This window comes from Vipera berus, assembly GCF_964194415.1.
Source record: "Vipera berus genome assembly, chromosome: 2".
In the NCBI taxonomy this organism is placed as follows: domain Eukaryota; kingdom Metazoa; phylum Chordata; class Lepidosauria; order Squamata; family Viperidae; genus Vipera; species Vipera berus.
The window spans coordinates 197,391,663-197,410,161 of record NC_138203.1 but is presented as its reverse complement, the minus strand read 5'-3'; the positions used below and the strand labels follow the sequence as shown (position 1 = coordinate 197,410,161).

At 38.1% G+C, this 18,499-nt stretch overlaps 1 protein-coding gene across 3 annotated transcripts in view; it reads right to left on the bottom strand.

Annotated features, from left to right (window-relative positions):
- The window catches only part of NR3C1 (nuclear receptor subfamily 3 group C member 1), a 63,806-nt gene extending 45,535 nt beyond the window's left edge, over positions 1-18,271 (bottom strand). Inside the window, exons 1-2 of one of the 3 annotated variants that reach the window (XM_081319963.1) lie at positions 17,860-18,271; positions 14,845-15,987 (exon numbers count right to left, since the gene is read on the bottom strand). In XM_081319963.1, the coding sequence (XP_081176089.1) occupies positions 14,845-15,977 (1,133 nt within the window). In that variant the 5' untranslated portion in view covers positions 15,978-15,987; positions 17,860-18,271. Of the gene's footprint in view, positions 1-14,844; positions 16,553-16,966; positions 17,285-17,859 lie in introns of those variants that run through there. The other 2 variants (XM_081319961.1, XM_081319962.1) reach the window with 2 other exon arrangements.
- Positions 18,272-18,499: the final 228 nt, after the last annotated feature.

Here is an 18,499-nt window from a genome sequence, read left to right as displayed (position 1 = left end):
CTTGCTCTGCTACTGACAAGGCATTATTCTCAGCCTAGTCCTTAACAAAGGAGCTGCTGGTCAGTGAAGCTCAGGCGGCAGAGCCAGAGAGCAGGCGGCCAAAGGGGGAGAAGGAGGAAAAAAGTGGGGGGAGCTGACGCACCCTTGAAGTTGTAAATGGAGTGGGTTATCAAGTGCCCAAAGTTTGATCTAATCACATGACCCAGGGGAGCACTACAACAGTCACAGTTTTGGGAACAGGGTTTAAGTACTATTCATTCAACTCCTCTATAACTTTGAACAGTTGAACAAATGTTTGTAATTCAAGACCTGCCTGTAGTCAGATTACTACTACTACTACTACTACTACTACTACTACTACTACTACTACAGTCATGTCGGGAGCTCCAACATGCTTCCAGGTTAAAAGGATTGAATGATGACATCACCATTGCCTGGGGGATGCCTAGTTGGGGTCTATTTAATTTTACATTGGATAATTTCCAGAGTAGATTAGGCTAATGTAGCCCTAATCTATCTTGATTTTAGCAAAGCATCAATATTCTATGGTGTACAGCAGACATGTCAAACACAAGGCCCGGGGGCCGGATCTGGCCTGCGAAGTGGTTTCATGTGGCCCGTGAAGCCATCCTGGAAACAGTGAGAGAACGGCCCCCAATACCTTGGCCCTGTTTTGCTAAATTTCTGCAACCCTATAATGTACTACCGTATTTTCCGGCGTATAAGACGACTGGGCGTATAAGAGAACCCCCGACTTTTGAGAAGATTTTCAAGATTTTTTGTCTTATACGCTGGAAAATACTTACATGCCAGTTGCCAAGTGTCCGACACAAGCCCGATTCAGCCCCGTCTGATGCAGATGGTGCAAAGCCTCCCTTTTGAAGCCCAAAGGGGCTTTTCCTTCCACCCACCCTTTGGAATAAACGCAAGAGCTGTGTTCACACGACGCGCTCTTCCAGGCCAGACTCTGCAAACGGCATGCCAGAAGCCGCAACCACCGTGGGAACTCCAAGTCCCCGCCTTTCGGCAGCCTGCACAGCTAAGCGCAATCTGGCTTTGAGAGCACATTTGCAGACGGAGCAGCCGCCGCGTCTGGAGCCAAGCCCCGCCCAGGAGGCGGTCGGCCAGGCGGGCCCGGAAGACGTGCTGGAGAGCCGGGCTTGGGGCGGCCATGCCGAGGCCGGCTGGTGAGGGCCGCTGCGTGGTCTGCGGGGAGAGGGGCACCAGGCCGCCAAGTACCGCTGTCCAGACTGCCGGGAGAGATAGCTGTTCTGTACCAGCCTACTACCGGCCCTGCAGATAAGGCAGGGACAACCCCTTTACAAGAAGGCAAGAGGCTGGAACTAAGCCTGCCAAATTTATGGACACAAAAGCAAACAGAGCAAAAACAAGACACGAACCAAGAAACAGGAGCTTTTCAAGCGGTTGCCTTCAGCAAACCAGCCCTCCCACGCATTCCCCCTTAAAATACAGTTCAGGGTGTGGCTTCTCTCTGCCTCCTTCCAAGGAGCCCCATTGCCTTCCTCTGTTTACTCCTGATTGACTGCCTCCTGCGTCGGGCGTCCTTGAACAGGGCCAGCTGTGGGTCATCTTCATCCACGCTGTCAGGCTCACACAGCTGGGTCTGCGTCGTAACCAGGTGGGAGGGGCCTGGCTGAGGGCTCTCATCAGCAAGCTCTCCAACACCCTCAGCAACCTCTCCAACACCCCCCTCCTCCTCCTTTGAATCATCTGACCCAACTGCCGAACCCACAGGCTGACCCTGAATCACAACAATAGCGGGTAGCAGGGCGTGCTCTGCTTATGCTCAGATGCCGCTTGGGCGAGGGGCTTCCTGCCACTCCTGGGGTCTGGCATTTGCAAGGGGGAGGGGAAGGGGCTTAGAGGCTCTTCGGGGTGGGAAGGGAGAGTCACGTTGGAGGGGGGACTGGACTAAGGAGGCTTGAAGTTGCTTTGCAAGAACGGGGGCGCTCGATTGATTTATGTACTATTTTCCGGCGTATAAGACAACTGGGCGTATAAGACGACCCCCCCAACTTTTGAGAACATTTTCATGGGTTAAAAAGTCGTCTTATACGCCGGAAAATACGGTATGTAAATTTACTGAAAGGTTAGCATCTTATTCTATCTTTTGCCTTACAGGAAACAAATTCAAATTACAATATATGAAACATGTTCAGGAATTATCTGTTAGGATAGCTGCCTATAGATATTTTGGATTTCAACTCACAAAACACTAGATTATAAACCAGAGTGCCAATATGCAAAGAAAAAATAAATTTTGAGTTAAAAATTAAAATCAAGCAATTCTTTTAGACAACATGTATAAAATGTATACTCTGCAATTCTAGGTAAAGTTAAGTAAAATAGCAACTTGATGATGTTCATTCACATTTAAAAAATATGAGAATATTTCGTTCAATAACCTACCTAATATCTCGTAAGAAGAGGATTAGTTACGTTGAGGAAAAAACAAAATGTATACAAAACCAAAGATTTATTTGGAATAAAAGTCTTAAGCTTATAATGAGCTATTAAGAAATTCCTCATTCTAGCTTAAACTAAGAATCTTCTGTTTTGAACTTTATATTTGCTTTAGTCCTAATCTAGTTTTAAGAATATATAAGCACGTACAATTATCCCTGGTTTGTGTCCAAATCTGCGATAAAGCCAATTCTTTGAAGAAATGACACAGACGCAAAGGTATACTGTACCACTAATTTATGTTTATTTGAAGTGGTTTTTTTAAATGTTAAATTGATAAAATATAAGCCAGCAGGCAAAGAACAAAGGAAACCACGGTCCTAGGCTTTGTTTCATCTTTCAGTAAGCTCTTACTAAAACGTCTGGTAAAACACAAGGTTTTAGAAGGATTAACATAGGAACAAAATTTATGCTTGTACATTTAGTGTAATAGTTAGGTAATATGTTTTTTGAACAACTCCTATCTTACTTATACTTACAAGCAGCCTTTCATTTTGATGAATTTCAGAGTATATAAAGAAACACTTTTAATACAGTTATATGTACAAACTACCTTTCATTCATAGCTTCAGGCTGGCATATATAGTCAGAAACTGATTAACAAGATGAAACTAAAAAAGGAATATTTTTCAAAATACAGCAAAGGGATCAAATAATCAAGTAACTTTAGCAAAAGTAAAAAAAGAACAATGTTGGAGGATCCTAGCATCAAATCATAATGTAAAAATCATCATCTTGTGCCAAAAAGATAGCCTTTCACATCATACCATTTACAAGCAGTCCTTGAGTTACAATCATTAGTTCAGTGACTATTCAAAGTTATGGCACCACTGAATGAATGATGCTTATGCCTGAGTCTCCAGAGTTACAGGCGTTGTACAACTTCACATCATACGAACAACATTTGGATGATTGGCAGCCCACCTACACTTACAACCCCAGGGACGCTTCAAATCTCCCTACTTGCCTATCTCCCCCACATCTCTACCCCGCTGCACTCTGAGGCACCTGCTGACCTGTGCTCTGCTGCCCCAAGATGATCTTTGCTGTCTTTTTGCTCCTGCTGCTGACCAAGTACACCTAGCCTAGAGCTTCATGAGGCAGCTGTTGGCTACATGAGGCTTTCTTGAGGCGGAGATAGTGCATAATGGTTTCCTCATCTGGCCAGCAGCTGCCTTGTGAAGGGCCAAGCCGGGAATGCCTCAGCAGCAGCAAGAGCAAGAAGAGATTGAAGATCAACTAGGGGAGCAGAGCACAGAGCAGTCAGGGTGGCAATGGTTGGACTTTGCGCTGTGCTACTGTACTAGGGCTTCTCTGGCTGGGAGACACCAAGCCAGAAATGGCTTGGATCAGGATGGGTCCTTGGCTAACAATGGCATTGGGGAGTGCTGGAATTGCCATTGCTAAGTGAGGTGCTAACTTGATGTTGAGTTTTACGACTGCATACCTTACCAACGGAAATTTCAGCCCCAACTGCTGTTGTAACTCGACGACTACCTTATATAGACCCTATAGGTTGTCCTCACTTACAAACTGCCCTGTTAACCAATTGTTTGAAGTTACATTTGTGCTGAAAAAGAAACTTTACAATATTGCTCGTCCCCACAATCACATGACTGAGATTTGGGCACTTTGGAACCAGCAGAAATTTACCACCATTGCAGTGTCCTGCAGTCACATGACCATCATTTGCACTTATCACAGCTGGCTTACAACAAGCAGTGTTAATGGAGAAACCGGCAGTAAAATTTCAAGTCAGCCATGTGATGTCTCAGTTAACAATTGCAGGCGATTTGCTTAATGACCACAGCAGAAGTAAGGTTGTAGGTCTGCTGGGGTCACCTGATATCTTGTTTAACAACTGTGTCCCTTAGATTGCTGGTCCCAATTGTGATTGTTAAGGGAAGATTAACTGTACTGCATTAAATATTCCAAGCTCCAATATTTGCAATATACAGACAAAAATTCTTACTATTGGATTGTTCTTCTATCAAACCCTAATATTATTGTATCTTTCTAGGAATGAGTCATCAGTATTTGCAGGTATATAAAGAACTTCTATGTATACAAAGAAAGTTTTAAATGTCTTTTTAGCAAAAGTTCTTTATGCCACAGCATTCCAGCATGTACATTTGATGATAAATTTTCAGGTTCAACAGCAGAGGGAGCTGTGAGTATAAGGAGGAGGTATCTGAAATGCTCTCTTGAGCATCGTCCACTGGTAATCTGGCTTCAGTCTGATCCACTAAGCAACTCTTACAATGCAAGTAATCCTTGTTTAACAGCCTTCCAGAATTGGGCATTTATTTATTTCCACATCCACAGCAAACCACTAGTTTGCTTGGCAACCACCCTGTGTTCTTTTAACAATTGTGTCAGCCACTTAATGACCGACACAAAAAAAGGTTGTAAAATTGGGATGGTCACATGGCCCATGTCTTACAACTGTGACAAGTTAGGACTGTGGTGGATAAACTCCATTATGGTCATAATTTGAAGACTGTACTGTTTAAATAGCTACAGATGAATTAGAGATGTTCATTTACATTTAAGAGCTATTTCAGCCAAAAAGTTAGCTAATTCAGCAATGAAATACAAATAAATACTTCATTATACTGCCCTAACTGGAAGTAATCATATTAATATATTTAGGGGATTTAATTCTCAATTTTTTAATAAACGATGAAGAAACTACAAACTCAGCAAGGAATCTTAACATTTTAAAAATAAAATTTTACTATCTCTACCACAAGTCTAGAAATGTATTTTTATTTCACTTAATAACAAGATCAGTTAAAGCAGCTGGCACAAAAACCATTTGTTTATTTAAAACATTTAGGTCCTGCCCACTATCCAAAGACTCTTGTAATGAATTTTTATCCATAAAATGAGAAGTGTACCTTTTATGTTCCCTCTCCCTCTCTCACATACACAGAATCAACTCTTAGCCACTACCTAGATAGATTTTCCCTTTGTTGATCTGTCCCCAGCCTATCTTCCAACAGAGCACTCAATGCCACTATAACTGAGACCATTCAACCACCTTGCTGCTGACTGTCGTCTTCTCTTTCCTTCCTTCTCTTTCTTACCAACACTGGGAAGACAGCTAAGTCTTGGTGTATGACTATTGAGCCTGGTAGTTTGCACCTCAAGAGAGAACTCTTAGTTGATTTGATCAATGACTCATTTGCTTCTTTTCTCACCTGTCCATGATACATGTAAGTCCTTGACTTACAACCATAATTGAGTCCAAAATTAGGCTTGCAAGTTGTGCCGATTGTTAAGAAGGTTATCGTGTGACTATGTCCAATTTTACACCCTTTTTTGCAGCAGTCATTAAGTCAATACAGTGTCATTGGTGTCATTGTCCACAATTGCCATTTTTTGACAGTACTGTAACTGGAAGTCAATTTCCAGCAAAAAAAATTCATAAATCACAGTTACATAGCTGCAGGATGCTGTAAATCGCCATAATGTGGGCTGGTTGTTGAGTGCCCAGAATGCAATCATATGGCCGATGGTGGGGTGGGGAGGAGGCCATTGGAACGTGGAATCTGGGTCATAAATATATTTTTGGGGGTGACTAACTTCAAATGGTCGCAAATACTCTCAGTTCAAAGTTCAAATGGATCAATATTCTTGCTGTCCTCCTTCTTCAAAGTCCAACTTTTGCTTCACAGTGTCACAGGGAATACCACTGCCTGCACTATCTAATCTTTTTAGGTATAAACACATCACAGCACTTCATTACTGTTTCCAAGACCTTCATGGCTGCTCTTCCAGGTGCTAGTCTGAGCACTGAGTACTCTGAATACTAGGCACCACATTTTTAAGATGATTTGGAGAAACCTGAACAGGTTTAAGGAATTTCAAAGAGGAATCAAATGACTAGAAACTAAATCCTGTGAACAGACACCAAAGGAGCTGGGTCTCCTTGCCTCAGAAAAAGGATTACTGAGGGGGGAATGATAATATCTTTATAATACATGAAGAGGAATCACTTAGAAGGGGTTCAAGTTCTTACCCCTCATAATCCAGGTGCAGGTTTCAGAATAATGGATTTGAGTTATGAAACAATGAAGATGTGGTGGACTTCCCTTCAATGGAACTGTTCAAATGGAGATTAGATGTCCGTCAATCTAGGATGTTTTAATTTGAATCCATGCACTAACAGGACCTCCACTTAACAGCCTACTAGGTTATTCCAATTGTATTGTAGGAGATGACCAGGCTGAGCCTGAGGAAAGGGCTCAAACACATCATCAGTCTCAAGTCCCTTCATGTCCACAAAAGATCTACGTCTAGCCCATTTTGAATTCCATTGACTCTTATCCACCGCCAATTTGCTTTGATTGTTAGTAGTTCAGATTCTTGTAGAGAACAAGCTTGAAATAAATCTATATATTCATTTGAAATGCCCGGACTCCTGTTTTCCCATGCTTGACATCTATTATTCTAAAATGCTATGAAGCAGATACAGCTATCTAGGCAAACAATTCAAAACTCAAAACAAAGTAAAACACATACGCAACACAATTTTATAAATCCTCAAATTACTAATTTTAATGTAAGAAAGAAAATCATTTTAATAATAAAATTAAGATGCCAGTCTTATTCATATATTTGAATGGAAAGCAATACTAAAGAACTGTTTTTTGAGAAAATGGATTTGAATATTTCAGCAAAAACTATTTTAAAATGTTATATTCCGGGATTAAACTAAAGGAATGTCACTTTACAAAGGCAGTTGCCAAAGTCTACTTGCAGTTTTACAAACAATAACTCAGCATTACATTTTAATTAGGAGGAGGGTGTTTTGAAATCAACATAAAATACATTTAAAATATTAATTTAATTCAAACAGAACGTGTGTGTGAATAATATACATTTAACTACTGAGAAAAATTAATCTTACTGCTTCAAGAAAATAGTTTGCTTGAAAAGTACCTTACCACTTACACAGCACAGGTATTACTGTTTCTACCAATATATATTTGACAGTAACTGAATAAAAAAAGTAATCAAGTGATTGATGTACCAACCCTAGTTTTAAACACAATGAGGCTAGTTGAACTATTTCTACAACACTTAACAATCCTCTCATAAATGACTAATATAAATACAGTGGGAGTGACAGTCCATTAAAATTTGGGTATCTCTCTTGAAATACTTGGCTCAAAAAATTAATTCTTGATAAGAGACAATAACCTAGAACAGTGATCCCCAACTTTTACAGCTTGGTGGCCTGGTGGGAGAAGAGGGGAACTGTTTCTCTGACCTAGACAACAGGGTGAGGATACCAAACCCTCCAGAAATCTAGACTACAATACAACTTATAGAAAGTCTGAACAGCGGCATACACAACCAATGGTAAAGAAAGAAAAGCAGGCAAGGGGAATAAATATAAAGAACATGTACACAAGCCTTTCCAAGCTGATGCTTTCCTACTGCTTACATTGTCCAGCAACAATGGTTTTCCAAATTAACTAGATACTATGGCAATTAGAACATATGTGGAAGACACAAGATAGGAGAAGCTTGCTGTATGAGTTACACTTGTCCTAAAATGCCCAAGCTTCCTTTAATTCATACATGTCAAAGAACAATTATCACATGCATATATTAAAAATACATCACTGGTAGCAAACTGTTTTAACAGGCACCTCAGGCTATTATTGAGTCAGCAAGCTTTAATATTTCACTCTGGATACTTAAAACATGAAATAGTCATAAAGGATTAGCTTGAAATGTATTGTCTGCTGAAATCAAATTCAGAATAAAAAAATTGGGATTCAAGGCTTTCATTTTGCTACTACTGTTTTACTGAAAATGAAGTTTAAAGATTTTGTTTTTATTCCTATGACCCAGATGTACAGATAGTACATCAGATACCTGCTGTTGCCTGGAACCTTACCTGATAAAATCTAATTGTGAAGAGAATGCTAGCATAATACCTACATAAACAGTATATTCCCAACTGCTATTTATTTATAATTTGTTTAAGTAGGTATGAAAATTTTAGAGCATGGAGAAAAATGACTATGATGGGAGCACAATTGTAATGAAGGCTATAGTAAAAACCATGCATTAATTATATTTATGCTCTGCATAATTTTTATTAAGTCAATGTGGCATACTTGTTTCTTCAATATTGCATATCTCAGTCAAGTAGGTTAAGCCGAGATAATGACTGCTTAAAATAACCAAGTGAATTACATGGTATAGTGAGCAACTTAATCTAGCCTTTTAGATTTGTGTTATTAAAATTTAAAATTATTGTAATATCATGTTACATTAACTATATAAATAATAGGTAGGACAAATAAAAGAGCCACTGTGGTATCTATTTAAACTTTAGACAGAACCCATTTTCTGACTTGATGCCATATATATTTCTCCTGTAATCTTGTACATAATAGTTCTATCCAAGTTTGCTGCAGTAATATGTTGCTAAGAACATTATTCTTGTAGATAAAAATACAGTGGTTCTTTTTCTCTACCCATTTGACTCTGTAACTGACTTTGGGGAAACAGCAAAGTATTTGTCCTACAAAAGATTTCTCAACTAGGCGTTCTCCAGTTCTCCTGGACTACTAGTGATAGCAGAAGACAAAATATAATACATTTGGTGGCCACCAAGTTAAAGAAAGCTAATTTTAGAGTTTAGCTAATAAGAATCTTAACTTCCTATGAGTTCTTATTGAGATACAAGTCACTTTGGATTGAGATGACTAGAATGGGCAAAAATGCTTCAAAACGTATTCTGATACCACCACATGGTGAACACTAGATCAGTCTAATGATCCCAAATCCAAGAACATGTTATTAATTATAGTCCACTAGAAATGAAATTCAACGGATCTGAAAAATGCTTTATTTCATGCAAGTTACAGTTAAGATTAACAGATTATCAGCTGTGTATGAAGAAACAGAAAAATAGAATTCTCAATGAAACAGAAAGAACTTAACAGTCAGATAGTCACTACAACTTATTCTTGTGATAAAAATTAACCATAGTTTGTAGAGGTATGTGTGCAAGGTCCATAATACAAATAAGATGAAATGCATTATAGAATAAAAGCTTTGATATTAAATGAGAAAAAACTGATAGAGGAAATTAACCCTTGGGGCAAGTAAGAGATATTTGTCAATAATATAACAACGCCTCGAATAGTGAGCAGGATATCACAGCAGATTGCAAATTTAGATTTCAACTAGTCTAAACAATAATCTGCACATATGTACATACCAATTAGCTGGCAAATTAACTTTTTACAAAAAAGCAGCAGAGGATTTGAAGGACTGTATCCATTCCATCAGGTCTAGCAGAAGATGCATGTTACAGTCCCATCTACTAAGGATTGTAACTTCCTGTGATCCAGGAAGAGAGTTTTTTCTATGTAGCGCCTGACCTGTAGAACATACCAAGAGCTTAGTCTGGCCCTAGGAATATAGCTGTGGTGTAGAGCCTGTCCAATGATCGTACTGAATGTTATGAATAAATTATACTCTTCTGCTGATTATATTTTTTATGTTTTAAATATATTTATAATAATATTTAGCATGGTTTTGTATATTTGTTTTTTATTGTTTATTGGGTTTTGGGTCTTTTTTAAAAAACTATTGTAAGCCATCCAAAATCATCTATGGGAGATGGTGGCCAAGTAAAGTGAATGAATAAATAAGTCAAGGTGTATTTATATATAAGTGCATTCTGATTGCACTACTATAGCCCTTGAGATGCTACAGGATAATTCAGAGGATGGGGTTTTCTGAAAGCTTCAACTGCATAAGGGGCAAGTTGGTGTCAGATATTCCTTTCTGCCTGTTGAGGCTGGTACTCAATACCACAAAACCCGCTGTTAGGAAGAACCAGAAAGAAGCACTGTAACACCAAGCAGGGAGCACATTGGGAAGGTTTATAGCTGCAACAAATTCAGAATTTTCCCTAATCTAACATTGCATCAGCTCAACAGCTGGTGTGATCTCCCCCCCCCCCCCCCCGCAAACATTCAGGAAGAAGGAAATGCTTTTTGAAAAGAAAATGCTAGCAGAAAACTCATAGCAAAGAACATCCATCACTTTAATACTGTTGGATTTAGTAGAGGGAGGATCTTTGAGAAATGAAGCATATGATGTTTAAAAGCAGGATTACACTAAAGTAACGTAATATAAACATCATAAATTATTTTTCCTGATCTACAAAGACTGCCTGCAGAAGTCTGCAGTTTTCTTGGCCATGTTTTTGGAAGTGGTCTACCATTGCCTTCTTCCTAGGACTGAGAGAGACTCCTGATCACCTTCTTCAAACTTTGTTCCAGCATAGTTGGATAACCAAACACTAAGGATGAAAAATGGAAGACAAAGAGAGAAACAACCTAGAACTAAGGAGAATTTTCCTGACAGTTAGAACAATTAATCAGTGGAACAACCTGCCTCCAGAAGTTGTGAATGCTCCAACACTGGAAGTTTTTAAGAAGAGACTGGACAACCATTTGTCTGAAATAGGGTTTCCTGCCTGAGCAGGGTGGTGGACTAGATGATCTCAAAGGTCCCTTCCAACTCATTACAAGGCATTCCAAGATCCCTGTTTGTATCCTGACAAGATGTTAAAAGGTGCTAACTGTAGATAGAGTGAAAAAGTTTTAATGATATTTTCTATATCCTATAGAAACCAAGCATGCAAAATACTATTATCTAATGTGACAGCATGTAACCTAGTTTTACAAATTTAACTGTGGGTTTCATTCAATATTAAATGATCAGTTTAAAAATAATGGTATTTCCCATCATTCTTCATTTTAGAAACTGTAAGTCCTCTAAATAGATTTAGATACCTTTGATAGGTTTTCACTATCTATTTTGTCTATTTTAGTTGGTCTGAAAGTCAAATATGTATCATTGTTTAGAAAACATATTAAATCATGTCAATAGAAAAGTTTATTTAAGATAACCCCATAAAATAGCTTTAGTTTAATTCATGCTGTTTAATATTGCAGTATTTTACCATGATTGTTCCTAATATTTTGTTCATGTTCCCAAAGTATAAAGAGAAACATAGTTGTTCCAGTTTGCCAGTATTGATTTCCATAATTTCACAAATCTGAACTATTCTGAAACTTAAAAGCCTGTAGGAAGCATAATCTGTTCTAAACCGATTGACGGGCTCAGGAATCACAATAACCTCCGCAATGATGCTCAGCTCCCATATGACTCATAGCCTCAAATATACAAATTCTAACATTTCATATTGAAATATAGAGTCCTTTGTGCTTGCTCTCTGAGCTTGTTTTCTTGCAGACGTTTTGTTGCCCAACTAGCTAACATCTTCTGTGCTAGAAGGGAATGGAGTTTGCAAACTAAACCTTTCACCAAGGACTCCACATTTCAGTCCCAAGATACATGTATTCTCTTCTATTGATATGGAAATATTGCTGTAAAGTACAGTGGAATTAAGAAACATCAGATTCCTATTTTGTATTCTCTAGTAGTACTCTTGCATTTCCAATTTTGTTTTTGCTTTTACATTTCCATCTTATCATTCTATTTTTTCTTACATTATTAAACAACTGCAAGTTCTTTTTTATCCATTATATACTGTAAGCTCTCCCTGAGGTAATAACTAAATCAAAAAGAGCTCAATATTTTAAAGTTAGGAACCAACAGTGATAATCTTGGGGCTCAGAGGAGTTCTTATCAGTAGCAGCAAGATACTTACAATATGTCACCTTGCTACTTAAGCATTTTTGTATGTTTTTATTAAAATAATATTTAAAAATAAACTAGGGCAGAAATGGCCAAATGCTAATGTATAGTATTCCTCTATCCCCAAGTATTATTGCTTAAAAGAAAAATATAAAATGTAAACTTTAAAAAGTGTATATAAAATCTGATCTAGAATTATTTCAATTTAAATAGTGTAATCAAAAGTCTTGTTTTAGATGTTTCTTTTTTTGTAGAAACAGATGCACCCATAAAATAAAAAAATCACCCAATTTAATGATATCAATTAATTTAAATAATATATTGGAAGAAACAATTTTTGTCTTGTCTTGTATTAAAAAAAGAATTTTCATAGTTTAAAAGCTGTGTTAGCCACAAGTTCCTTTTACAATATTCAAGAATATAAAAGTTCTATGTCCTATCATACCTTACAATCCAAAATACCAAATTAATAAAAATGTGACCCAAATCCAGTAATGGAAGAGTGATAGTCATGTTATCTTAGACAAAACCACTATTATGGTGACTAGTTCAAGTAGCAGATTCCAAAAGCTCATATCAACATTTATTTATTTATTTTATTTATTTATTTATTTATTTAGTTGCATTTATATTTATTTATTTTATTTTATTTTATTGGATTTGTATACCGCCCTATTCCCGTAGGACTCAGGGCGGTTTACAGGGCAGTTAAAACCATGAATACAAAAAATTAAAAACAAATAAAACAATTAAATTAAATTCAAGCCCCAAGAGTAAATCTAAAACCCAGTTAAATTAACAACCCCACAGTCTGGACCAAACAGATCGAAGAGCCAAGTTTTCAGGTCCCGGCGAAATGAGCGAAGGTCGGGGGCAGTCCTAAGTTCTGTGGGTAGTTGGTTCCATAGGGCAGGCGCGCCCACAGAGAACGCCCTTCCCCTGGGAATAACCCGCCGGCATACATATATTTACATGTAATTGGGATTTTAGGAATTGAACTCCACTGTCTATTTATTAGCAAAGTAGATGCCTTGGATGGAACACATTCAACTTCTAACCCTTAAGCTACACCAGATGTTGAAGAATGGTATAAAACAAATTTAGAGTAGCACAGGAATGGACAGAGAGCAAGGTGGAAGTTCATTTGCAAACAAGTGGTTAATAATGTTAGTCATTATTATTATTTGAACATATTAATAATTTTGCTTCCATTTAAAAAAATTAAAGTATACAATCTATAATAAACATTTTAATTTCTTTTATGTTAAATACCAGATAAAAATCAAGGTAAGAAAAAAGGGACTTCAACTGAGCAAAAAAAGACAAAAGGTATTTGGAATTCATACACATTTCAGAAACTTTAGACACACCAAACCATCATTTTAAAAGTCTTTAGCATAAACCTCCTAAAGATGTACAGCTTCACTACAAAAGTATAAACTGTTTAAAGGGTGTTCTTTTTGTTGATATTTTTACAAAAAGAATGATACAAGCAGCTTATTTGCAGAATTTTAATTCCATGAGATTTGTTGTAAACTCACCACATAACAATTAACATAAGAAAAATATGAAAAGAAAAATAAAAGGCAACTTGCAACAAGTATGTACTATAAAATTGTTTCTACTTTTAAAAAGGTTGTTTAAAATCAAATTAATATGAAGCAATATACATTGCATTACAATATTCCCTTCTCTATATAGTGATATAGTGTCCAAACTATTTCTTCTTTTCCTCCACCACAGTAATTGTCATGAGTGAAAACATAACATATAGAAAGTAGAAAATTGATGCATGTTTTGTGCTATTTCATATGTGTGCCTATGTTCTTAACAAAGACCAAAAAAACAAAAGAACAAAATAGTTCAATGAAAACTGGACTACTACTAATATACAATACTTTAATATTTTATTCCAATAACAAACTCACAGGTAAATTATATCTGGTTAAGTAAAAATCCATTAGAACTCAACTTTCCAAGGAACAGCAAGTTTACTAAGAAAAATAGATGCCAACATTTGTTAGAAGAAAAAAATTAAGTACTGCAAAAATTAAAGATGATACTTCTGTTAGAATATAGCTGCCTGAAATCACTTAAATATAGATTAAACATTAAATGAAATTTTAATCTTACAGGAAAAAAGATGTAACAATATAGAATTTAAATTGTCAGATGACAGCGACAAATTTTATACTTCTGAATCTTAATATCCAACATTTTTTCCACAGTTAGCAGTGACAAAAACACTATTTCCCATAGCTTAATCTGCACATTGTCCAAAATTTACTCATGTTCAGTATTAAAATTTAAATCCTACTACAAAAATCCTAGGCTTTGTATTTTATTTGCTAAAATGAGTAAAGAATAAATAAAATAGATTTTTGTTCAATATCATGAGAACCAATGCAATATTGAACTGAATACTGAAACTAATTGAATGAAAATTGGAACTAATTTATTGTCTTTAGCTAAAAAGTAACCTGAATGGCAATAGTAGCCATTTTTATTTTCTCTTTTATTATAATTATAAAATGTAAACTTGCAATGACTTGACCCGCACTGTATACAGCTTATTTTTCAACGAACATTATTATTACTACCTTCATATTACATAGAAGCGTTCTATTAAGTTTAAATAGAAAAAAAGTATCTTACCTTGAATATCCATTAGAGAAGACAGATCTGTTTGAAAAATTCAAAGCACCCACTGGTGCAAGGGCATCATCTCCAGATCCCTGGCACCTATTCCAATTTTCTGAACTAGCAGGATGAGACGGAATGGCATTGAAAACTGGTTTCTTATCCTGCTGTTGAGTGTTCAAATCATAGTGGTAAACTTGTCCTCCAGAAGTACTAACACCATGAACAGAAATGGCAGATGTTTTATTTCCAACCATACTTGATCCAGAAAAAGTAGCCTGGCAGTAAGTTGTGCCTATTTTCTCCTGCTTTATTACTCCAGGGGTACACAATTCAATAAAATCTTCTTTTTCAGTTTTCACTTGTGGCATCTGCATTGTAGAACTTGACAAAAGATCCTCACATTCATTAATATTAGGCTTTGTGTCTGGTAAAATGGGAGGCTTGCAATCCTCCATTTCATTTCCTTCCAAAAGAAAACTCTCATCCCCACCAAGAGGCGAAAGCAAGCTACTTTCATCCAGAACAGGATCCATTCTCCAAGGGCTTCCATTTGTTTCTCTTCCAGGAGACACCGGTGGCAAATCAAAATCTTGCAAAATATCAAAGGTGCTTTGGTCTTCCGAAAAGAGCTTCAAGTTGCCACTGTTGTTGTCAACTTGGCCTTGTGCTAAAGACCCTTGATTTAAAGTAAGATCACGACTAGTCATAGCTGGGAACTCTGGTTCTAGGGACACATCAGTAGATGCAACTCCTTTTGAGCCTTCTGTCAGACTAGAGGATTTATTCAAGCTTGCTATGCTTTCTTCAAGGAGTCTAAAATCTGTTTCTCCAGAGGAGAGGCTGATTTGGCCTTGCTGAGGAAATCCAAGTTCATTTCCCATTACTTTTGTATCGGTTTCACCCATATACAGTCCCATTGAGAGTGACACTGCTTTGGAGAGATCCGGCTGTGGCACATTGCTTCCTAACCCTTTTGGCAAGTCACACAGAACAGGTTGCTTGGAGTCAGATTGAGAAGAGGCAGACAGGGTAGATGTAGATACTGGAGTCTTGACAGAAGCACCACCCCTAAAGGATGGATGAAAGTGAACACTTTTCCCTCTTTCCTCCCTTCCAGTGGATTTCAATGATTCTTTGGGCTCCATTATTTTAATACTAATTAAAAAAAACAAAAAAAACACCATTAGCCTGAGATCAGAAGTATAAGTATTTACAAAGTACTGACCCCTAGAAAAGAATATTAAAAAGATAGACTTAATAGTTCCCAATGTCTCTTAAATAATATTTCTAATACAAAGCACCCCGATGGCTTGAAAGTTATCTTAATTTAATCAAATAATAATTGTCTAATATAATCAAACAAAAAAAAACCCCAAATGAGCTATTTAATATAGCATTTAATTCATGTCAAATTAAAGGCAGTTTATAAACAGTAAAACAAAAAGTAACTTTCATTTGTTTCTATACTTTTCCTAAATTATTTTATTTTCAAGAAATCTCTCTCAGGTCTATCTAAATATTGTTGCATTTGTATGTATCATTCATTCATTATCCAAATTTCTCAGTATGATCTACTCTTAACTTTCATTAGGAAAGAAATCTTACTATATAGTGTGGCTGTTTATTTAGAAATAGTAATTTAGAAATAAGATCTTATTCTTAAAATACCAAAAATTATTATAGTAACATTTATCTATCATATTTGCACAAATTTTCCAGAAATTCATGAAACTGCCTAGGGTATTTAAGAATGGCAAGAAGGTGACTTATAATAAACAAAAAGGCAAAATATACAAATGACACAGCCAATTCTGCATATCCTCCTCAAAAGTTGCATGAAACTTTAAAAATTATTTTTGGGTCTTGACAAAAAGAATTGTGCAATTTTAAAAGATCCACATAGCTCTAAAGTAAAAAAAAAGAGGGAAGGACAGAAAAAGAACCGGAGTTACCACATTTGACAAGTTTCTCTCCTTGTCATTATATGACAGGCAACGCCAAAGGGATAAATCTATCATGTGATTCAGTTGCTGGAAGAGAAAAAAAGCAACTCCAAAGATATTTAATCTTTTTTTGAGTTGAAATTCTCCTTCTTGTAAAGATTAAAAAAAAGAAAGAAAAAATGTGTCGGGACCTGTTGAGCATTTGCCTGGCACGCCCACTTCTGCAAAATAACATCAGCCCTTTGGTTAAAAAAAAAATTCCAACCAAGTCCAAGTTTTCAACTCCTTGTCTGTTTCCAATCCATGGGGCCGCCAAAATAAAAAAGGGGGAACAAAAGGGAGGCGATAGCATACTTTTTTTTTAAAAACAGTGAACATTTTTTTAAAAAAACAACAACAACCCCAAACCTCGCAAATAGACTTTTTTTGAAGTCGCGGGGAAGATAAAAGTAGAGGGAGGAACCCATTACATAAGATTTATACTACTTTTGCAGTGCAGTCCCATTTACACGTCTATCAGAAGGAAGTCCCGTTGAATTCAGAGTCCCTTACTCCTAAGTAAACAGATACAGGATTGCAAACTTAAAATCGTTCCTTTCCAAGAAGAGTCCCTATTTTGGACATTCTCTTATGGGATTAAAATGAGCCAAAGATGGTTGTGGAACAGAATAGGAAATCACTCTTCCACCACCCCCCCACACACACACCCCGGTCTACATTATAGATATAGATGCGTACATATATGAGCGTTATTTAAACCACAGCAGAGCCTTCTCCCTCGTCCCAATTTAATGAGGAGGACTTTAAAGTTAAGCGACGCAATGGATCGAGGGAAGGGGCTGCCAACCCTTCCTTCTCTGGCTTCACCACTCGGCACCGAGCCATTAGATCTTAATGGCGGGAGTGGGGGGGGAGGCATTACTGACAGGGTGGAGGGTGACCTCTACGGAAAAAAGCACTCGGCCGCCGCTTCAGCCGTGCACCTCCCTTCGAGAGGGACAGAGCCTAAAAGTAGAAACCATTCCTCCCTCGGCCCACACCTAGGGGGGGGGGGATTGAAGAAAAAAAAGAAGACACCCCTTACCGTATCCAGTGGGGGCGCTGGGAGTCCTCCTAACCACCAACTTCCATGGCTCCAGCACGCAGCGAAGCAAATAAACAACTTGGTGGGGACTGGAAGGAAGCAGTTACGGGGCGACGGGATTGGGGGTGGGGGGGGGTGAAAGCAGCCGCCCCTTTGCAGATGAGGAGGTAAGCAGCCGCCCCCTCCCTTTCCTCCCCACCCGCACACTGACAGGCGGACCGCGCTCCTACACACGCGCACGCGCGCGCGCGCGCACGAACACACACACACTCACACACACACGGCCGCAGCCCCTCACCTGCTCCTCTCCCACCCACCCCCGCTCGCGTGCAGCACACGCACACACTTCTGCCCTCCGCGATTAATTAAAGTCACACTTTCTCCCTCCTCTCCTTCTCCACGTCTCCCCCGCCTCCTCCCTCTGCACGGGCGTCCCGCCCTCCCCTTCTTCTTCCTGTCCTCCTCCGCCTCCTCCTTCTCTTTTTCTTCCTCCTCCTCTTCCTCCTCCCCCCGCCAGCCACTCCGTCTGCGCTCAGCTCTACGGTTTGCCCCAGCCACAAAATGGAGGACGACGACCGTGCTAGCAGCCTCAGCAGCGGCAGCCTCCGCCTCCTCCTCCTCCTCCTCCGTCTTTTCCCCC